Source organism: Neolamprologus multifasciatus, chromosome 14, assembly GCF_963576455.1.
Source record: "Neolamprologus multifasciatus chromosome 14, fNeoMul1.2, whole genome shotgun sequence".
Lineage (NCBI taxonomy): Eukaryota > Metazoa > Chordata > Actinopteri > Cichliformes > Cichlidae > Neolamprologus > Neolamprologus multifasciatus.
In genome coordinates this window covers 17,450,688-17,474,072 of record NC_140452.1, presented here as the reverse complement: position 1 = coordinate 17,474,072, position 23,385 = coordinate 17,450,688, and the positions used below count along the sequence as shown (strand labels likewise).

General features: G+C 41.0%; 1 protein-coding gene across 5 annotated transcripts in view; it reads right to left on the bottom strand.

Annotated features, from left to right (window-relative positions):
- LOC146503854 (glycerophosphodiester phosphodiesterase domain-containing protein 5-like) overlaps positions 1 to 23,385 on the bottom strand; it is a 44,131-nt gene that overhangs the window by 6,030 nt on the left and 14,716 nt on the right. For 2 of the 5 annotated variants that reach the window (XM_085184047.1, XM_085184046.1), the window contains 15 exons: positions 22,901 to 23,067; positions 20,704 to 20,809; positions 20,192 to 20,295; positions 19,041 to 19,134; positions 18,246 to 18,305; positions 18,043 to 18,141; positions 17,777 to 17,870; positions 13,946 to 14,091; positions 9,358 to 9,440; positions 7,636 to 7,786; positions 6,132 to 6,350; positions 5,790 to 5,947; positions 4,119 to 4,266; positions 2,178 to 2,260; positions 1,164 to 1,243 (listed from right to left, as the gene is read on the bottom strand). In XM_085184047.1, coding sequence (XP_085040173.1) covers positions 1,164 to 1,243; positions 2,178 to 2,260; positions 4,119 to 4,266; positions 5,790 to 5,947; positions 6,132 to 6,350; positions 7,636 to 7,786; positions 9,358 to 9,440; positions 13,946 to 14,091; positions 17,777 to 17,870; positions 18,043 to 18,141; positions 18,246 to 18,305; positions 19,041 to 19,134; positions 20,192 to 20,295; positions 20,704 to 20,809; positions 22,901 to 22,962 — 1,687 coding nt within the window. In that variant the 5' untranslated portion in view covers positions 22,963 to 23,067. Of the gene's footprint in view, positions 1 to 270; positions 407 to 1,163; positions 1,244 to 2,177; positions 2,261 to 2,287; positions 2,763 to 4,118; positions 4,267 to 4,854; positions 5,085 to 5,789; positions 5,948 to 6,131; positions 6,351 to 7,635; positions 7,787 to 9,357; positions 9,441 to 13,945; positions 14,092 to 17,776; positions 17,871 to 18,042; positions 18,142 to 18,245; positions 18,306 to 19,040; positions 19,135 to 20,191; positions 20,296 to 20,703; positions 20,810 to 22,900; positions 23,068 to 23,385 lie in introns of those variants that run through there. The other 3 variants (XM_085184048.1, XM_085184049.1, XR_014877844.1) reach the window with 3 other exon arrangements.

Below are 23,385 nucleotides of genomic sequence, written 5' to 3'. Positions count from 1 at the left end.
AGCACTCACAGAGAAGGACTGAATCTGCAGAGTGATCTAAAAACAGCAGCTGCACTGAAACAGTTCAGAGGTGCACGACAAGATGATCTTGAACTGTCTTTTTTAATTTTAAGGGGCTATGTTCTTGAACTTTTTAAAAACTTTCATAACAGCTAATGATCTTTGTAGTTTCACAGAGTTTCATATGATTTCCATGGATGATGGAAGCAGTTTTTCAGCAGGAAACACAGAAACATGCACATTAAAAACACGGTTCATGACTCATACAAGGTTCTTGGAGGGACGACATGCAGGGCTGACATGCGGGGGGGTCATGGGTTGAAGACCAGGGGGAGGGAGACAAGGGCTCCAGGAGGAGGGTCAGAGTGAAGAGGGCTCCAGCGAACACAGATGATCTCGGCGGAGTCTGACACACATGACACATACGACACACAGCAGGAGATCACTGCATGCAGAGATGTTATTCATGAAATAGCTGCAGTGTTGGTGGCTAGCCTGCTACATAAGAAGCTACAACAGCACTGTGTGGGTGACTATTTCAGCCGTTAAGCACGATCACTGAACAAAGTGAAGGCTGTGAGACTATCACTACTGGCAGAAATCTGAGTGTTTTCCTCACATTTCTGACCGTTCACCAACCAAATATGAGTATGACGTGTAAATCAATGAAATACCAAATGTAATTTTTTTTTAAAAAGGACAACCTAATTTTATGACATCACCAAACATTTAATTTCCATGTAGTAAAAACCCCTGAATATGTAACACAGTCTTCAATGAATGCAGACTAGCAGCACCTTTAAAGTCTAAGCTGAACCTCAGCCGGGATGAAAGTGACACAGATGTTTGCATCTGTTTTCATCAGTTTGTCTTGTCTAGTTGCAGATTCACCAATCATGCAGAACTTTGACCTTTGAACCTTAACTTTCACTCACAGAGTCACACAATAATGGAAACATCAGGGGAAATAAAGCGTTCAGTATTTGCCCAAGGACACGTCAACGTATCACAGAAAAAAGGTGATATCAGCCATGACGGGGACAAAGCATGACAAAGTTACTGAAACGTGTGTAATCTGCTGAAAGTTGATGTTTCACATTTATCCAGCACTGTGTACAAAAACAAGCCACAAAAACACGAGAAGAAGAAAAACATTGTTATACCTGTCCTGAACTTGCTGTATGGTCCATTCTCGTGAGTCTGCCGGCTGCCGGACCAGAAGGGCAGGCCTCGCTCTCTCCACCTGTCACACACACACCGCAAACAGAGATCAGAGCAGCAGAGCGTAACCTGGTGTGCCACTGTGCTTTGAGGCTGCTGCATGTAGCAGCTTTGATGTGTACACATGTGAGAGGAGGTCTGGGCGAGCCTCAACTGAAGCCTGCCTATAAAAAGAGTGAACGAAGGAGCAGATGATGAAAGGGGCAACGCAGAAAAAAAAAGTACAAATAAAACCACAGAGGATTTTCTTTGTGGTGAAGAGCATCGTCTGTGCGACAGGAAAGACTCCAACTCTCTTCATATCCTCAGTCTAAGGGCTGCTAGTTATAGTCACAAATGACTAATCTGAAAAAGCTGTGCTTGAGTTTAGATCTAAATTAATCCCTCGTGATCTCGCTGTGAACACAATCTCATGACAAATTCAGTTTGAGCTGATAAAACAAATCATGGTTGAATATTTGAAAGCACAAAAAAGGCAGCTTCTTTAGATAAAAAGGAACATTTATCATTATTAATGCCGTTCTTAGTAGCTCATTACTTCTTAATGTATGACTAGACAGATAATCAAAGTTAATAAATCTTTAAATGAAACTGACATCTTACATCAAGAGAAAACCAGCCGAGTGTCACATACTGTGAAATGTGTGCAAATATCAATAAATATAATCAATGTGGCTTTATTGTTTATTATCATTTTTATAATATTTTAAAAATATTGTACTTGAAGATAATTATTATTTGAAGAAGAGATTAAAGTAAATAATTAGACACAGAATATTAAAACAATTTTAGGATCTCTTGAAGCTGAACGGAAAAATATTCCGATATTATTTTTTGTGTGAAGAAACAAAATGTTTGCTTCCACAAAAGTGAGCCACACCGACTCAGCCCAGCACAGCTTCACCACCCCAACACCAGTCAGTTTAATAACTGGGGAAGTGTGTGTGTGTTCCTACCAGTGGAATATGAAAATTGCTGTGATGAGGAAGGCTGACACCACATCAGTAAGAATCCACATCAGACTATATTCCTCTGGGGTCTAGAGAGACACAATAAAAGGATTTATTACAAAGAGTTCTGAGATTTGTTGGGTCACAGATGGAGCATTAATACGATTATTCAACACAGTGATGGTAAACGGACTGAACACTCTTGTTAAAATAATAATTGCACTGGAGCAGGAGAAAAGGTTTATGTAATCAAATGCTCACAGGTACAATCTCCAAACACACACGACACCTGCTGCACAAGCTTCAGTGGATAACAACAAATTTTAGACGTTTTTTAGTGAATTACTCAGAGCCCTACCTGAAGCTTGCTGACACAAGCCTAAAAACGGTTTTCATCAGGCATAATGGGAGGTAATTATCTGAACCTAAGGAGAGGGACCACAGCTCAGACACTTCCCTTCTGCTTCTCTGTCATTAGCACATGGAGATCTGTCTCCTCGGGAGCTGCTGCCAGTCCCCTCACAGGCCGTCACCAAACCGCAGCTTCATCCTTACACAATCTGCCATTATCTTCTACAAATGCTTTCATATCTAACAGAGTATGTGGTGCCAGCTTGTGAATAACTCTTTAATGAAGGATGAAATATATTACATGTAAATGCTTGTAACCAAATCCTATTACTTTTAACAGTTTCTAAGAGCCTTCTGGTTTCTTTAACCTCCTAAGACCCGAACTCTTTCACGGCATGCATTTTTAATTTATCTTTTCTGTTTGTGCTGATTGGGACCCGATGAATGGAAAAACAAAGAATGATCTTTTTACCTTATTTTGCTCTACAAGGGCCTGACATCCACATATGAGCACATTCATTTTAAATTTCGATAGAACAGTGGTAGTATAATGTCCTCATAAGTGGATATCAGTAGGGATGGGTACTGGTATCTGGTGCCATAATGGCACCGGTTCTGACATAAACGGTAGTAACCAGACCAAAAAGCAGCGCACATTTCGGTGCTTTTCTTCCTGAGCTGTGATACACTTTGGATTCTAGCCAATCATTTTACCTTTCCGAGGATAGTAGGCGGGCCCAGGTACGTATGTTCTTTTAGAGCAGAGCTACAGATTAAAAATGCCCAAGGCAAAGTGGTTAAAAGTCTGGCTGTACTTCACAGCAAAAGATGCAAACTCAGCAGCCTGCAACAAGTGCTTTAAGCTGATACTGTGCAAAGGAGGTAACACCTCGAATCTGATGAAACACCTGGCGACGCAAAGCGTTTTTTTAAAAGCCGAGAAATGCGCCCATATTTGATAGCTTGCTGCAAGACCTCACACCGAGCACATCTACTGCGGGTGGGTTGCCTGTTATCGGACCCGGAGCTTGCAACATCCCCCAAAAACCCGAAGAGGAGAGTCCTGGCCCCTAGCCCTGCCAGTGTAGCAGAAATGATGACGGATGATGATGGCAGCAACCGTTCTTCTCTGGGTGAGAAGCTTAATGTTGTTCATGTGTAATTTATTTTATTTATTAAATTAATGCACGTAAGGTGAACTAGCAAAAACCGTCGTAGTTACATGTCTTCTTGTTTGATGGCAGATACTCCCTTCTCCCTGGCCAAAAAGGCTAAAATGACCAAAGAAAAAGTGAAAAACAGCTAAACATGAGAGGTTTTTGGACAAAGTTTGTGTTCTCCATTCTTTAAGCACCGGTCACCGGTTCGAGCACTGTTTAAGCACCAGCACCATTTCAAAACTACCAGTTTGGCACCGGTATCAGATAAAACCTAAACGATACCCATCCCTAGATATCAGGCCCTTGTAGAGCAAAATTTAGTATTTTGGCCTAGACAACCCAAAATTTGATGTCCACATATGTGGACGCCAGGTCCTAGGAGGTTAATAAAGTCTAATATGACTCATAAAAGAATTGGAGGTTTGAATCTGCTCACCATCAGGAACAGCGGCTTGTTGATGTTGGACAGGATGTGGATGGAGTTGGTGGTCATGGACTGCGCTCCAGCACACCAGGCCAGTGTGTAGAGCCAAGGCTGGCTGATCACATACAGGTTAGTGCTGATGTTCACTGACTGGTATTTTCTGGGGAGAGAGACAGAGAGAGAGATGCAGTTTAGCATGCCAAGCCTTCTCTGACAAAGAGACGTCGCCTGGATGGGAGCGCATGCTGCTCTGAAACCTGTCAGCATTGATCGGGCTTTTCCAAATGTGCAAGCTGCCAATTCCATCTGCACTAATGCACGCTCATACCAACAAAGATGTGGGCTTCTGAGGGATTAACTTTTCTACACATTTGCAGCCTTAAATTTAATGAAAGACTGTTACTGATGAAAAAGAAAGCTGTTAAGTTTAACTCTGGTAATCATACATTATACTGCAGTTTTTCCAGTGAGTCAGTGGCCTGTAAAAGACTCGTGTAAAAGTTTGACCGCATGCTTTATGCTCTGATTAAAGCCTATCAGGCAATAACAGTATGACTCATTCCACCCGTCACCTCTAGTTGGTGACAAATAACAGTTGAAACGTTTTCATGAAGATGAATCAGTTGTAACAGTGGAAGATTATTTCAGTCGCCTGTGCAAGTTGTGTTGAAAACTGTCTGTATGTGAGTCACTCCACCATCTTTCTTTCCAGATTGTTCTCCCACAACTACTGTTAATGTACAACTACCTCCCTCTCTTATTCTCCTCTCAGCTGGACCCGTCTGTACCTCCTCCACTGCTTCCTTCACGCCTCTACTGAACAAATTCCTCTTTATCCACACTTTCCTCTCCTCACTTCGGCGATGAGCATCTCTCACACCTGCCCTTTATCTCCCTCTCACTTCCCTGAGGTTGTTCTACAAGCACCGAGATGGAGTCACTGAGGAAGCTGCGTCCATCTGTATCTGGGTTACATAACTGCACACATGCACAAACACAAGAGACCAATTCAAAATGTCAAGTTTCTCTCAGTTGGTATAAATAGGGTTGTTTTGTCACTAGATGGATGTGATTGCATAATTGAATGTTTGAACTATGTGCAGGCCATTATATCTGTTGTTGTTTCTCTAGTCTGAACTTACAGACTTGTACATCATCAGTGCTGTCAAATGAAAATAACCATGTTTAATTTGTATTTTAGAAATCCGATTTTGCATGAATAGTTTTTCTATGGTGCATAAAAAGAAGAAACACAGAGCAGAACTTCCATCACCAGGACAGTGGAGATGGAGCTCATCGGGTCAGGCAGGCAAAACCTGAAGAAGCAGCTGATTGTGTTGCTGTTTGTTTGTCACAAAGATGACAGCAAATACATTTAAATAAACGCTATTATTTATATCTGCTTGATTAGAATTAAACTCACAATTAAAATTGTGTTGGTTAATATTTGGTTTATCTTTAATGTGTTGTTTGAGTAATTTATGTAAGTTAAAATGACAATTCAAATAATTAACAGCCCTGGTATTGGTTAATAATTCATAGGGTTTAGCATGTGGCCTCTCCTGACACGAATACAACCTAAATCTGAAGAAACTCTGAAATAATTACTGCTGCAGTGATTAACAATCTTTAATTAAAACTGCCTAAGACACGTTTAATGTATGCCGTTTATCAGCTCTGTACCGGATCTGTTGCTGAGACATGGTGCTGTAGTGCAGGTTCAGTCTGGTGATGTGTCCGTCTGTCAGCTCCTGGATAGAAGCCTTTTCTCCAGAGGTCTGCTGCAGGTGTGGGTCCACAGCCTGGACCTGGTCCCTGTCTTCAGATGGCAGCCACAGGACCTACAGCCACACATAACACAGTGAGCACATGCAAACAACACCAGGAAAAATTAACAATAGGAAAACTAAATGCACTGATTGTGTTTGCAGAACGGCACTAGACTGAAACCAAAAATATCCTCATTAAACCAATTTAACGTTATCCTTAAATCAAAGTGCAGATACATTAATCCTGATCAGTTACCTGCGAGGAGTTGATGTGGGCCTGTACCACCTGTAGAGTGGTGTTGATGTATGACTGACTGTATGGGTGTCCAAGCGGTGGCCTGCGCAGGTCGAACAGTACGAGTCTACCACTTCGGGCCGCTACCTCCAGGAACTGGACCAGTGAGGGAATAGACTGGTTCTGGGCCTGGGAGCGGTCTGCTGCAGAGAGGGATGACACGGTGCCAAACGGATCTCTCTGCAAGTGAGAAGCAGAGTGATGGTGAGAGAAAAAAAAATCAGGTTGAATTTCACCTGCTCTTAACTTAGAGCAGTGGTTCCCAAACGTTTTTTGCTGGGCCCCCCTTGTTTCACAAGAAAAATGTTTGCGCCCCCCTTCTCGCGCGCGTGCGCACGCACACGCATTAACACATCCTCCAACCACACACACACATATTTTGCTCCATTGCGGTTTATTTCACACCTCAAACATTTAGTAAACAATTAAGCAAATACAAGTAATCTGCAATAAATTACAGGTAGTACTAAAATAAACTACGAACTCTTTTACGCTACGTCCACACCTACACGGGTATTTTTGAAAACGCAGCTGTTTTGTCCACACGTAAACGGCGTTTCGAATCACTGAAAACTCAGATTTTTTAAACTCATTTTTTGCGTTTACGTGTGGACGAGGAATACAGAGTTTGTCACACAATGTCAAAGGTATGTGCCTTTTTCACGTCACGCTGTGCGCACGTTATTTTTTACATGAGACGAATTGCAGAATGGCAGATAGGGAGAAAATACTGTTAATCTGACTATCTGCAGGTTTTACACACTTACACACGCAGTTACTGTCGCTCCATTTACAAAGGCAGAGGCATCACAGTGTGATTATTTTACCTGTAGTTTTTTTTTTTCCATGTGTAATAATATTCAACATTGCTATCAATACATTTTTCAAAAAATGCCTCTCTGTGCAAAATGGGTTTAAAAACATAAACAACTGTGGGATACTGTTTGCCAGTGATTTAAACAGCCCAGCGAGTGCTCCTGACAAAGGGAAAATCAATTCTGCAGGGGAGACCTACCTCGGCACTTGTGCAGGTGAAACCAAAGGGCAGATATGCTTCACCATATTTTCTAGTCTTTGGCTTAGAATGAAGTTGGTTTGGAAACATATTCAGCGATGCTTCATCTCCTGCTTTGCGTTTCTGTGGGCGCTCCATGCTAGCAGTGTCCAAGCGTTTTGTCCCCCCCCCCTTTCATTCCGTGCCCCCCCTGCAATGGCTCTGCGCCCCCCCTAGGGGGCAGGCCCCACACTTTGGGAAGGTCTGACTTAGAGGGACATTTTCTGTCTTTTTCTTTGGCTTAGTTGTTTATCTGTCAGTCACTGCCAGCAGAAAATAAAACAACATTTGTGAATTCTAAATATCTGTAGGAATGTGTTTCTTTCAGTAGTTTCTATACAGATGATGCATTTCTAAGCCAACAACATGCTGCTGTTGCTCTGTGTTGAGCTGCGTGCGTGTTGGTCATACCGATAAGAACCAATCACCAGCGTTCAACTGCTGCAGCTCGGTCCAAGTGAACATGGAGGCGTCGAGGTGTGTCCTGTTTGGGAAAACCTCCGCAATGTTAGTGGTCCTCTTCAGGGTGGAATCGTGCATCAGGAAGGGAACGCCATCAAAACTACAGACAGAAAGAAATATTCAGTGAGTCACAACACGAGGATTCAAGAAGGAAAAGTAGGACTCCAAGATGAAGAGGAAGTGATACAAGGGAAGAGGAAGTGAAGAGGCAGTAAGGATGACCAGATTCACTGGTCAGCACTGATAATATGACTTCATAACAACAATATGTAGATTTATGATACAAACTGAACCCCAGAATCTGCCCTACAGACTTCCAAGTTTCATTTATTGAGCTTCAATCCTCTTTCACAAATCTGTTGATGTGGCTGAAGGAATAAAAAAAGAAATCGCTGCACTCCTACCAGAAAGCTCACCTTATGAAAGACATTATATAGTGTAGTTACACAACAGGAGCACAGTATCATGCACAACATAGAAATACAACTCATTCTTATGAAAGCACCAGACTCAACAGCACTGGATTAAGCTAACCCGCTGATGTTGAGCCATGCAGTGCTGCTGATCCTCCTGCTTTCAGGTTGTAAAACGGCGCTAAACGTTTGGTTGTAGGCTCACGGGAGTGCTCACCGCTAATTGGATTAGCATGGCAGTAATCAGCTCAGCAATGAGAGGAGCGTGCTAGCATCTGATCTGTATAATTCAAGAGACTCGGCTGTAGTTCACTGATCACCTGATCTGATCATTTTACCATTAAAGAAACGCCCAGAGGTAACAGTCAGTGTCAAAGGATGCACCGATTGCAGTCATGAGTTTTTGTAATCCTGTAATGTGAGGCTGGCTTTAGATGAACAATCTTTTCGTGCCATCTGCAGTCTGGATTTTAAGTTACATGCCAGGTTCCAAACTTTCACACTTTTGGTGTGAGACACACTTATTCACTGATTCTTCCCATTGTCAGCAAACAAATAACCCACCAAATAAGCCTCTGAGATAAATAAAGCATATGCCAGCATATATGACGATGCACGCAGAAACTGGGGACTGATGAGAACACACCCTGTCAGAGGTTATAGGTGGATGCTGGGTTGGTGGAGGGGTTGACGTAGCAGTAGTACTGACATATTAGAGTGAAAGATGGGAAATTTGCAGCTTAGCCCTCCTGTTATGTTGCGGGTCAGATTGACCCAGAACAGAAGAGATGTCATATGTCATATGCATCACTACAGAAAACGAAAAAAATCAAAATTATAAAAGAAAATTGTAAAATAATCAATGCCAGTGTTTCTGACACTTATGGATGAGTAAATTTGCCCCGGGTCAAATTAACCCAGGAGCATAATTAGTGTTCCTGGAAACCAACATAACAGGAGGGTTAAGAAAGAAAGACTGTTACGCTTGTTATGGGCATACAATACGACGCAGCTCATGCATCTGAACTAGCTTGAACCAGCAGTTATCCTCAGCACCATCAGACCTGCTGGGACATTTTACTTTAAGTAACTCTGTAACACTGAGACTGGTCCCTGTAACCTGGAAGTCAAGTTTATAATGAATTTTGTAGATTAAATTCAAAATCTATCTGTATTTACAGCAGTGACATTACTGTGTGCAATTCACATGCTCCATAAATAAAAGAGTGAGATGATAAAAATCAGTAGGATGACACACCTGATGGTGACATCAGTCTCCAGTCCTTCTCCTCCAGTTTCCACTGCCTTCTCAAAAGACATCACAGTGTTCTCCGGAGCAAGCTACAGAAAAATAAGCAACAATTTCAGAAGGGATTGTTGGAATGGAATTATTTGAAGTGCCTCAATTCTATGCTTTATATTAACTAAAATGCCATATAACCATAAAGTGCAGTATTAAGTCGACAAGGCCCTGAAAATAAAGGCATTAGACTACATGTCCTTGGGGGTAGAAAGCTGTAGACTCTTGCTCACGCTTGCCTGGGAGAAAGTAGATAACAGGGGACCATCTACTAGTGGAAAGTTACTGAAACACTGTTGTTCAGACTAGAGAGGGACCAGCAGATTGATTGTTTGATTGTCATTGATTGTTTATTCCGAGATGAAAAACTCGAAGGGGAGATTACACTGTTTCATGATGCATGATACTGCTGATTTATAAGAAATACTGTTTGCAGAGAATCATGGCCTTATTTGTCTGATTAGAAAGAACAAAACATACTGCATAGGAAGCCAAGGTCATAACTCAGGATCACTGAGAGAGAAAGAATGTGAATGCTTGGTTTGGAAGGAGCCGAATCTATAAGAATGTGAGAAACGGTCAGACATCCAAGATTTTGCTGGACACCCTCCTGTGCAAATCTCCCGTCCGGACGTTTATGCCTAAAGGTTGTATGGTATAAAGAGATTGTTGATTGAGCATTAAACACCAAGTGTTGTTCTTCTTTCAGCCCAAAGATCAAAGAATTGGGGTATTTAACAGGACCTAACCATCGCCCTGATCAGACATATTCTAACAGGGATTGCACACAGGATGCTGCAGAAGCAAAATCAGTTTCCAAAACGTCAATCTGGATATCAGCCTGTTTTCTTTTCCTCATTACATCGTGAGCTTTAGAGTATCTGCTGAGCTACTGGGCACAACTTAATATAAGCTGTTTATATTTATTTCTGATCTACAACAAGCAGCACAACTGTTAGAACTGTCACAGCTGACATTAACTTAGATGGAAACCTACTTCCACGACAGAATTTACCTCCTATGGTGTCAATATAAGCTCAGACGCATGTTGAATAACAAATATCCACTTTCCCTGCTGCCACCTGCATGAACATTACAGCCAACAGGTGGATTTTCCCGTTTCACAGCTAGCCAGACAACGAGGAATCACTGACTGTTTAGGAGACACAGAGTGAAAATGGACAGTATATCTTTGGTTTCTTAACATGAAACTGGGGGAGTACCAAAGTGACCCCCTTAGACTTGTTAGTTTTAATCTTGTTTTCCACTGAGGTTCACTGGTTTTCTAATACAGTGGGGCAAAAAAGTATTTAGTCAGCCACCGATTGTGCAAGTTCCCCCACTTAAAATGATGACAGAGGTCAGTAATTTGCACCAGAGGTACACTTCAACTGTGAGAGACAGAATGTGAAAAAAAAAAAAATCCATGAATTCACATGGTAGGATTTGTAAAGAATTTATTCGTAAATCAGGGTGGAAAATAAGTATTTGGTCACCTCAAACAAGGAAAATCCCTGGCTCTCACAGACCTGTAACTAGGGCTGGGTATCGTCACTGATTTCTAGAATCGATTCAATTCCGATTCACAAGGTCCAGAATCGATTCGATCCACGATTCGATTTAATTCGATTCGATTCGATTCACTTCGATTTGAATATGGGAAATTTTGACAGTCAGAAATATTATAATTCAGATCAGTACATTTACATATTTTTGTATCTATAAAAAGGAAGCTGACACACGCAAGACTTTATCAAAGGTGTGAGCGTCACAGCAGATGCCTTTGTGTCAAAGTAGCTGAAGATAAAACACAGAAACACATGAAGGTGATTTTTCCTGGCCTGGGATTTTATAAAAATATTCTGCAGTACATCAAAAACGAAAGAAAACCATTAATCAACATATGAACATTACCTCTGAAGTTACAGCTGTTTTATTAGAGACATGGCTAAGCATTTTGCATTTTGCATAATTTTAAAAAGTTTAAATTTGTTCAGCATTGAACGGCAGAAATTAGGTTTTCTTTTCGGAAGTATATAAAACGGAAAGAAAAAAAAGTCGGCCGATAGCGCTGTAAACAACGGTAGACTTGTGCGTAACAAGCAAGCGAATAATGCAGAAAACCATACAGAGAGAGGGGGGGGGGGGGGGGGGAGAGAGAGAGAGAGAGAGAGAGAGAGAGAGAGAGAGAGAGAGAGAGAGCGAGCTGTGCATCATGGTAGAAGCAAAACAGTAAAAGTAAGAGTGAATACATGACGATGTTTATGTGAAGTGTAGTTTGGATCTTCTTTTGCTGCTGGTTCGGTCAATATTGTTTGGAGAGACATCAAACTAACAGCTTTACAATCAGGGCATAAAGGGCGTGAACACAAAGCGCAGACCCGCCGACAGATCAGAATCAGCGGGCTGTCGGCTTTCAGCCCCGACTGTGAGAAATTCGACATCTGATTCTGATCCGCGGGCTGCGCTGTGTGTTTAAGTCTTTGTGCAGAATCCGTGTTCCTGCTCTCATTTACTGTTTTAGCTGTTTGGTGGTTGTTGAAGTTTTGTGAGATTTCACCTGAGATTCTGGCATTTCGGGCAAAATAAATTTATATTAAAAAATCGATTCAGGATTTTAATGAATCGATTTTACGTAATCCAAGCCAGAATCGATTTTAATCGATAAATCGATTATAAAAACCCACCCCTACCTGTAACGTCTTCTGTAAGAAGCTTTTCTGTCCCCCACTCGTTACCTGTATGAATGGCACCTGTTTGACCTCATCATCTGTATAAAAGACACCTGTCCACAGCCTCAACCAGTCAGACTCCAAACTCCGCCATGGCCAAGACCAAAGAGCTTTCGAAGGACACCAGGAAAAGAATTGTAGACCTGCACCAGACTGGGAAGAGTGAATCTACAATAGGCAAGCAGCTTGGTGTGAAAAAATCAACTGTGGGAGCAATCATCAGAAAATGGAAGACATACAAGACCACTGATAATCTCCCTCGATCTGGGGCTCCACACAAGATCTCATCCCGTGGGGTCAAAATGATCATGAGAACGGTGAGCAAAGATCCCAGAACCACACGGGGGGACCTGGTGAATGACCTGGGACCAAAGTAACAAAGGTCACCATCAGTAACACACTACAACGGCAGGGAATCAAATCCCGCAGTGCCAGACGTGTTCCGCTGCTGAAGCCAGTGCATGTCCAGGCCCGTCTGAAGTTTGCCAGAGAGCACATGGATGATACAGCAGAGGATTGGGAGAATGTCATGTGGTCAGATGAAACCAAAGTAGAACTTTTTGGTATAAACTCAACTCGTCGTGTTTGGAGGAAGAAGAATACTGAGTTGCATCCCAAGAACACCATACCTACTGTGAAGCATGGGGGTGGAAACATCATGCTATGGGGCTGTTTTTCTGCCAAGGGGACAGGACGACTGATCCGTGTTAAGGACAGAATGAATGGGGCCAAGTATCGTGAGATTTTGAGCCAAAACCTCCTTCCATCAGTGAGAACTTTGAAGATGAAACGAGGCTGGGTCTTCCAACATGACAATGATCCAAAACACACCGCCCGGGCAACAGAGGAGTGGCTCCGTAAGAAGCATTTGAAAGTCCTGGAGTGGCCTAGCCAGTCTCCAGACCTCAACCCCATAGAAAATCTGTGGCGGGAGTTGAAAGTCCGTGTTGCTCGGCGACAGCCCCAAAACATCACTGCTCTTGAGAAGATCTGCATGGAGGAATGGGCCAAAATACCAGCTACTGTGTGTGCAAACCTGGTAAAGACATATAGTAAAGGTTATGTTACAAAGTATTGAGTTGTATTTTTGTTATTGACCAAATACTTATTTTCCACCCTGATTTACGAATAAATTCTTTACAAATCCTACCATGTGAATTCATGGATTTTTTTTTTCACATTCTGTCTCTCACAGTTGAAGTGTACCTCTGGTGCAAATTACTGACCTCTGTCATCATTTTAAGTGGGGGAACTTGCACAATCGGTGGCTGACTAAATACTTTTTTGCCCCACTGTATAATGTAAGTCTATGAGCCGCAGCCAACCCACCAACCTGATGACGTCACGTTCTGTAAAAACTTCAAGCGCTTCTTTCTTAAACCTAGCTTCACAGACAATGTTACATCTATGTAAGTTTGTGAGAGCAGGGCTTCATGGTGCATATTAATCTTTATACACGTGGTGTTTAATGTCCACTTTAACTCCAAGTGGATATTTTTTAAATGACTTTATTTTAGTGCAAAGTCAAAAAACTGTTTGGCAGTTTATTTTTTAAATCCCCCATAAGTAGGATGGCAAAGGGTCCAATTTGTCCCAGTGGATGGAAATGCAAGGTGTGAAACTGCAGCGTGGATCATTGTTTTCTATTTTTACATAACTGCACCGCGATTCTTGGTGTGATGATGTCAGCGTTATGATGCGTACATTACCCAAAGGGAGGCTAATCCACAATCACACAAGTTAAAATATTTTGCAAACTTACTTTAGGAATAAACAAAATCAGATCAGATGATCACGGTTTAATTCAGCCTCACCATTGGAGCTCCTCTGTGCCCAATGAGAGTAGGGGCAGGTCCCAGAGTTCCTGCCTCTTTGATGCAGGGCGAGTACATTCCCAGAGGAACCAAGTAGAGCGAGAACAGCACGGACAGAAAGAGTCCGAGGACGGCCACCTGACGGACTAAATGCCACAAAGATAAATAAAAGGTCATGAAACAGGACCGTACTACTGCATACTACTGTCCAAATATTCTGCACATAAAATACACGCATTCTGCTGTAATTTGTGCAATTCATATGTAAACAAATCATAATACTAACAAGCATAAAACTTCACAGTTACAGGAGTGCTATGCAGTAGAAACTGGAACTTAATCAGGATAATATGGAGTAAATCTTTCTTGATAGGATCAACATAGTGCTTAACAACAGCAGCCATATGGGCAACACAGGGAAGTCTGGACAGAGAGCAAATCCAAAGACCTGAATTGTAGCCTCTTAAATACAGAGAATAATAATAAGACTATTCTATGAGTTTTTATAGTAACTTCATGCAAGACTGTGTATGGTTTAAACTTTACAACAGGCAGAATAGCATTTTTTATCGTCTTCCCTGATGAATAAAAGATATCTTACCCCACTCATCACCCCACCCTCTGAATCCACCCCGAACACCATGTTACCCCAGAATTCGTCTGTTCGACACAGCAAGCTGACAAATAAAGCACCAGAGGTCAGCAGGATTAAGATTTTAATGAGGGGTAAGTTGCCTCCAACTAGGCTGAAACAAATCACTCCACGTCTTCACTAATAAACGAGGCTCTGAGTTTGTTTCATTTAGAGAAACTCTGCAGGCAGCACCTCTGTTTATTCTGTTCAGGTCAAATTAAAAGGACTATTTTAGACAGTTGCAGCAAAAACAATAAGTCTGTAACTGTGTGAGGACTGCCTGTATTTAATATATCAATTTATTAGTATCAAGAATATCACTTATTGAGTCAGGTTAATAAGGGAAAGAAAATATTTAAAAGAAATCTTTGGTTATACATTACTGTGCACAAATCTTGAGTGACCTCACATTTCTTCATAATTTGCTAGGAAGATGGAAATGAGTGCAGCCACACATGTACAAAGCAGAGTTTGCACAATTCTAAGAAGCTTCAATATTTGGTATGGCTGCATTTATAAAGCCCGAGCCCACTCTGGTAGCTTTCTTCTAGTTTAAGTAGTTTTCAGAGACTTCAGGAGACTTGGTTCAACTGAAGAACAAATGCATCTCTCTGTGTCAAGTCTCTGATGGGTTTTTCCCCCATTTCTTCATCTGCTGCTGAAGACCTACCACCTCTTTTGCCCTCCATTTGTCCAGTGTCCTCAACCATACCGAGATATGCTACATTTTCAGCTAATGCCTCCTTGCCACACTGTGTTGCCTTGTGCATGTTTTTTGTACATTAAACTAAAAAAAGGGAACATGTTGTGTTTTTTGTGACCTGCTGCTAATAAGAAAGTGCCTAAAAATTCAATTTAAAATGTGACCTTTCTGAGTTGTCAGTTATGTGTTGATCATCAAATTAGTAAAATATATAATTAAAATGTTGCACAAAATCCTCACACCAGTACTTCTACTCCATGTCTTTCATTAGAGCATCAAAAAGCAGAACAAAGGTTTGGCATTTTGCACAGGAACAGGATTAATGCCCCGAGCAAGACAGCGTCGGCAAGCCCTGCTGTGGCCTCTATGTGTGTGTGTATATATATATATATATATATATATATATATTTATATATATATGCACGAGAGCTATGACTACTGCTGAGTCATTTGACCAAGGAAGGAAGGCCAATTTTACACTTCCCTGCTACAGATAAAAGCCAGATTTAAGTGGGACTTTTTGTGGTCATTGTGGCATTAATAGAGAGAGAAATTCTGCCCTTTTGGGAAATGTCAACAGGTGCTCCTTTGTCAGCCTCCCACTAAAGAGTCTCAGCATGACTAAGCACAGACACTCCTACTGCTGCACCGTCTGTCTCCTCTTTGAACAACCTGCCCAAAACCATCAGAAACCATCAGCTACTGTTACAAACATCATCAAAATAGAGGACAGACATTTTACTTTTCTTTCACAGGAACAATCCTGTGAATCCTTACCAATGTTTAAACCAATCCTAAATTAAATAAAGTCATAGATTTAACCAAGTATAATAAACGCACATAGCTTCAAAGTCTGGATTATTTTCTAATGACCAACAGGAGGCAATGACTATGGGACATCCAGTTTCCTGATAAGTTGATGGGCTTAATCGCCAATAATGGCTCATTTTACAGGTTTTAATAGCTTTAATAGTTCTCCCAGTATCCAGTTTAACTTTGTCCAGATGTTTATCTCAAAACATTAAAGAGGACTAAGCCATATTACACAATCTGCTTCTGCTAGCACAGACCCCTGACACGAGTCTGCATCCTTCTGCCTGCTAAATCACCATAGCAACAAGAGAAAGTACCAACAGAGAGAAAAGAGAGTGAAGAGACACGGAGGTCAAAGCCATTCAGCAGAGAGGAAAGGACATGACACAAGACAGAAAGCAACCTGAAGACAGGTTAAAAGAAACAGATGGCAGCTAAAGGGGCAGAGCTGGCAGGGCATGAGATCAGAATGACCTCGAGACCAATAAAAACACTCAGTTTGTAGGAAAATTACTCAAATGAAAATCCTTTTGTGCCTAATGGTGGCTGGAGGGAGATCTACAGGTTGATAAGCTTTGACAGAATTTGCTCAGGAGTACAACCTTTGCAGCCAAAAAGCCAATAAAGTAATTCCCTAAGATCCTTCAGCCTTTTTTCTCTTACAGTTACTGTACTGATAGGCTGCATATACCTATTTCTATTCTTCTCTCTTTCCCAACTATCTGATACTCTGGCTTTTAAAAGAGAACAGGTTCTAAACTGAGACAAAAATGTGCTATTTGTTCCCTTTATTATAATAAAACATAAAAACATAGTTTTTTTAAGGGTGTAGTTATGGTGTAGCATTATCAAATATTTAACTACTTTTCATGTGATTTAGATTCACGAGTTCTTCCATGTAGATCTACAAACAGATATGATTAAAAACCTATAAAATCAAGCATATAAAAACTGAATCAGATGCTTAAGAAAGGCTCATCAGTAAGTGTTGCAACTGCACAACCACCCACAGTATGAAAGACATGGACAAAGCACAAAGACATCACCCAGGTTCTGTTTTAAAGCATCAACCTGAGTGTTTGCGCTGTCTGCATGTTGGTGTTTAAAAATCAGATATGATGAGGGAAAGGAGGTCCCCCACTCCTCCTTCCTTCCCCAGATTTGTAAATTCTCATCAACTCCAGCTTTTGGTACTCTATCCTGTGGTGTTCTGTGAAGTATATGTTTGCTTGAATTAATTGTTTTTTCTGGAACACATCTGAGCCTGTCTGTTTTTGTTTGTTTTGGGATTTGTGTTGGTTTTTATTTTGAAAATTTGAAATAAAATAATAATAAAAAAAAAATCAAATATGATGAACTTCAGCAGATCAGACTGAAAAACTGAAGACACTGCAAGCTCCAGGAATGATCTTAGGACCGCCAAGTCATTAGTCAGTAACTCAAGAAATGAATGAATAAATTACTAAATTAACTTCATGCTTTATTCAATTTGACCTGAAACTTTGTAAAGTAACGAACACCCGAAGTCTTTTCACAACCAGAGGAGTCGCCCCCTGCTGGCCATTAAAAAGATGGCAGATTTGAGACATTTCCATTTTGGCTTCACCCTAAGAAGGTTGAACCCATGTTTTACACCAGACTTTCAGTGTTATTTCTAAAGTGCAAAAATCACATCCCTTACCCTTCTTGTTCATGCGAAAGAAATGCAATGCTATTGGCCAGGAAAGAATCGCCATCAATGACACTGCAGCCACATGTAGGTAAGGTGCTGTGACCTAAATATAAAAAGAAAGCAACAGCAAGTAATAAACATAACTGTACAAATCTCTCTGCTAATATTTATGACTACAATAATAACTGTACAATGTTTAATAAACTGTGTGGTTAATTATTTGAAAAAAACAAAAAACGAATCACTCCTTGCTGTGATTGGCTGGTGTGGCTCACCTGCAGAGAGAGGAGGAGAGTCTTCCATTCTTTGCTCCAGAGGTCAGAGAGGATGGCGGTGGCTGTGACGGAGAACGCCAGCGTCACCACAATACCAGACTGACAAAGAGAGGAAGACGAGAAAATACAATGTATGTGAATGCACACCAACGGAGACCTGAAAAACCAACAGTTCATGCTCTTTTACATTTCTGTATTTATACCTTGTGGCTCCAGTGAAGGTACAACCTCTGGCCCTCAGAAAGCAAACACACCGCCAGCACCTAAACAACAGGTGCAGAACAGGCTTATTAGAGTGTCAGACATTAATATTCTTAATATCCAATATCTATTAATATTAGTGTTTTATAAAGCTGATTAAAGCAACCATCTGTTAAACCTTTAACTTCAAGAACAAAAAATTCAAAAAAAAAAATCACATTTATTTTGTCCTGATTTTTTTCTTATTATTAAATTTCTTTCATGTGTCCAATAAAAACAGTCAAATCTCTACAGATTTGATCAAAGCCAATCTTCAAAGCAGAAAGTCAACTGTTAATACAGATTTTTCTTTCACGTTTTATATAAAAGTCTTGCATAAGTTTGTCACTCTAGAGAAGAAGACAAGCTCCTAAATGTCAAACAACCTGCTGATAAAGCCCGAGGTGCACACTTGTGTCTAATAAAACGGTTTGAAGAACTCCAGTTAAAGTGAAAATAAAAAACAAACAAGTAATCTGTCATATTTCAATGCTTTGCTGTTATTACATAACTGCAGGAGGGCACAGGTTGGTAACAGGAGAGCAAACAAACAGTCAAGTTGGTCCCAATAAGGTGTTGCTGAAAACTTGCTGAACTTTAATAAGAACATTGATGTAGCTGTAATACAAAGGTTTTCATGGCAGCTCCAGGGAATTAAAGTGGCAACCACTATTTTCTTTCTTTCTTTCTTTTTTTATTGGTTTTCTATTACATTTCCAGGTTCCAGACGGGTTGAAATCTGAAATCGGTGTTCATACCAATAGCAGAGCGATGTATGTGAAGAGAGCCGCAGCAACAATCAGCAGGACCAGAGACCAGGGGAACCAGAACCCAAGATTCCCAAAGTTAAACCTGAAGATACAAAAGGACAGAAACAAAACTGTAGCAGCAGCTTCATGTCTGTTTAAAGTGTGCTTCATGGTGTGTTTGGTCAGTTTAATTCACACCAACTCTGAACAAAACATCAAACAGCCATCAACTGTGGACATTTATACCTGTGGACAAAAACTGCAACATTTCCTGGAGACAGTTGTCATGAATCTGTAAGTGATGTGTTTTATGCATATTTTGTGTGTGGAGCACATGTTTAACCAGATAAAGCTGGAACAGAAAAGCTCTTTAAAAGCAGCAACAGTTGTATTTTTAACTTAAACAATGTTTTCTTTGAAACCTAACCAGGTAGGTTTTGTTACAAAAAAATAACCAGTGAAAGTTCAAAGTGTGAAAATCGGTGACGATTGAATGAACTCCCAAAATGTGTCTTGCTCATGAATCAGTGCATACGAGTGTACTTAGACTTATGAACAAATGTTGTGGGAGATTCAAATGCTTTATGACAGTTACAGCTGCTCAATTTGTCTTTTTCTGACTCTGAAAAACGTTTCAGTGGCGATTGGTTTTCAACTTTATTTCCTCCAAACAACTCTACTCTTATGGCTACATCCCAACTCCATCACATAAAACAATGGATGCACTAAAAATTACAACAAACACTTGATGAGTGGTTGTGAAACTGAAGTGTACAATGCAACCCAGAAATGGAGACGTCTTCAAAGTAAAAGTTGCATCTTTTGTGACATTTTTCTTTCAGCAATAAGGAACAACTTTTACTTTGAAGGCAAACATTCTCAGTTACTAGTTTGCATTTTCTCTACTGCTTGAGTGTTTGCAGACATGTCATCTGTGTTTTTAATGCAAACTATGGGCAAAAGTGACAATCTTCTAGCGACCAAAGCCATTGCAAAGGTTTTTGGTCCAGAACCTTGTTTGGGACTGATTTCACCCAGCAACCTTCAGCAACCATTTGCCAATCAGTTGGAAAATAGAGAGTAAAGATTTCCTCTCCAGACATATGTGCCTGAGGCAAAACATTAATGTGTGAGCACTTGTCAGTGTGCTCTGTACGAACCAGTCAAAGTCATTGTAGTCGTTCTGGGCTTCACTCCAGAAATAGAGGAACACAAAACTCAGGAAAAAGGTGAGGATCAGGAGGCCAAAGCTGCCACACTCCACCTGTAAAACACACACAGAAGTTCAATCAAACATCCCATTTCTACTCCACAAAAGAAAGAAAAAAATCAAATATATATGTATCATACTCCACTGGTGAAGATGTTAAACAGTTTAAAGGCGAACTCGTTTTCTCGGGGTAAAAAAAGTTTACATTCATATTTGGAGCACAAACTCCCTGATGCTGAGGACGTATTTTATTACCAGGAGCAAATAGAACCACTAAATATTAAAACCAGCTGACAGAGCATATGCACATACTGATATTTTTTCATAGAAAAAGCAGTTACTGACAGTCAGAGTCAGCAGGCCAGACTGAGGAGAACCGGCTGGGTAATCAATACTCTTTGCACAATCAGCAAACTAACCAACAATCTGCTTGTTGCAGACTGTGTGTGTGTGTGTGTGTACCTTGCTGCAGCAGCACTCTCCCGGCTGTGCCCGGGCTCTTTGGTATCGTCTCCATTGGCAGCCGTAGAGGCCAGCCAGGCAGGAGACAAATGGCTGGTGTTCATACCTGGTACAGATACAAAAACACTCAGGATGACACTTTCCTAAATACAGCATTCAACATATTAAATACATGTTATGAATGAACTGTACTCCTACAATTTTATTACAAATAGGCTTTGAGCAACACACTTTACTGTCATTTCTGAGATGTTAAACTGGACATTTATGTTTTTTCTGTCGCAGGGGTGAATCTTCATATAGAACGTAGACAAAGCCTACGAGGAGGTAACCTCTGTTATCCAAAGGAACAGGCTTCAGACTGGTCTCTTTGGCCCCCCACCCCAAATCTTGGCCTTCCACCCACCTACTGTTCAAACCTTTGTTTGCCAGAAGGGACAGAAGAGAGTCAGGAAGGACAAGACAGGAGCTAAAAGGGCTCGTCTTTGAAGCATTAAGGCCCAGAAGGTTTGTTTTCAAATGTTTTAAAAAAAAAAAAAAAAAGGGATCATGCACAGTAAGGGTCAATGTATAAATGTGCCAGATTTAGCTTTACACCTGCAGCCCCTGACAAGTCGATGGCCCTTACAGCATAAAGAGTAAAAGAAAACTAAAAACAAGAGCATCGACTCAAAAAAGAAAAGCACATAAACGTGAGGATGTACACAGTATTTCAAATCATGACAGCATGTTTAATGATCCTGTGACCACTGTGTTATACTGTGTCCAACTGATATCATGAATAAGCATTATTTTAAATCTATGATTCATACAAAGGTACTCCAACATGAAAATACTGAGCTGGAAATGAGCAAAGAAGAGTAGTGCAGGGTGTGAAATAATCTAATCAAAATAATGTTGAGTGAAAACCCAGATTCACTAACATCTAAAATTAATAAATCTTTGCATGACAATGTGCTGGTTGCTCGAGATTTTACTGAAATCAACAAACTGCCAGCAACAAACATTTCCTACAGTAAACACATAGGAAAATAGCACAGTTTAGATGATGCATTCAGGTTATCTTGGTACATAAATAAGCTGTGTGACTCATCCTGTACAGATGGTCATACTTTAGAACGAACAGTCCTCCATGAAAACAGTGTAAAGCTCATCGTGTACAGAGAGGATGTTTGAAAAGTTATTTTCTGATACTTTAAAACAAATTAAGTTCAGCCCCGAGGAACCAATGACAATTAAAATGGTCTAAATTCTAGATTTGAAATCAGGGTGTATTTGGTTTTATTGAATGCCTCTTTGTACCAGTGTGTAAAAATAATTCAGGACACTCCATTCAAGCTACTTTAGAGCTGTCTCTCTGATGTACTCTAATGTTATCTTGGTTACTCCCAAAATCGCTAGCCCTGGGACGTCGGGCTGGTGATTTTGCGTGCCCTGCTCTCCACTTCCTGTCTTTTTGTCAGTGCCAAACATCATACCAAGTCTCACTACCATCTTGTAAACCTTCCCATTCACACTTGCTGCTATTCCTGTGTCAAAAATTGCCTCTAACATGTGTCCCCACCATGTCTCCACCCTGCCTGTTCGCCTTACTTGTTTACTGTCAGTTGCTCTGCATGGTTGACCCAAGCTATTTAAACTCATCTTCCTTCACCATCTCTGCTCCTCGCATCTTCACTTTTCCATCTGTCTCCTTCTCATTTAAACATCTTCTGCCCAGCGTCTCTCCTGTGCACACCTCCACCTCTCCAGGCTCTCTTCCACCTGATCTCTGCAAACATCATATTTCAGAGACCTGACCTCATCGGTCAGCCTGTCCATCACCACTGCAACAAGAAGTTCAGTCTATCCCTGATGTAATCTCACCCCCTACTATGAACCCATCCATCACTCCTGCTGCACACCTCACCACTGTCCTCATACATGTCCTGCATCACCCTCACACACTTCTCTGCCCTAACTTTTTCCATGACTTCCTCATGAAGTACCACAGTTCATCTCTTGGCTTCCATTATATGCTTTCTCTAAATCCACCGGACCTTGATAAATAATGATTAGAAGCTATATTAACTTACAATGTTTCCTTCAAGATCAAGGAAAGATGACTAAGAAAAAAAGAGGTTAGAGGCCATTTTTGGACTATTCAACTACAGTCTGTATGTACCACAGTGAGTGTAATGGTGATGGTGTTTTGTACCTTTGCAGCAGCTGCCGCCGCACCACCTTTAGCTTCCCCAGCTTCAGTCTGGTCACGGGCATACAGTCAGCCACAGCCCAGCATCACAGAGAGAGACAGAAAAGGAGAGAAGACATGTAGGACAGCGAGAGGGGGAAAGCTGGATTTTTGGCCACCAAACTCTTTACCTAAGGAGGAGAAAAGAAAGCTCAATTTAAAATGTATTCACAGAAAAAGTAGACTCAGCAAGACAGAGCGTGTGAGAGTGTCCTGGTTTCATTACTGTGGCCTGCTTAAAGTAACCCAGAAGATGCAGATCAGCTCACAGAAATACACACTGACCTGTATTTGATCTACAGCTCAAACATGTGATTTATGATAATCAAATGTCCTACATGCTCAGCTAATCTATCACGCCACATCTGGAGCAGAACGACTGAACTACACCCACAGAAGAAGAACAAGTCTCTCTCTCTCCATCTACCCCTAAAGACAGAGTAATGGCA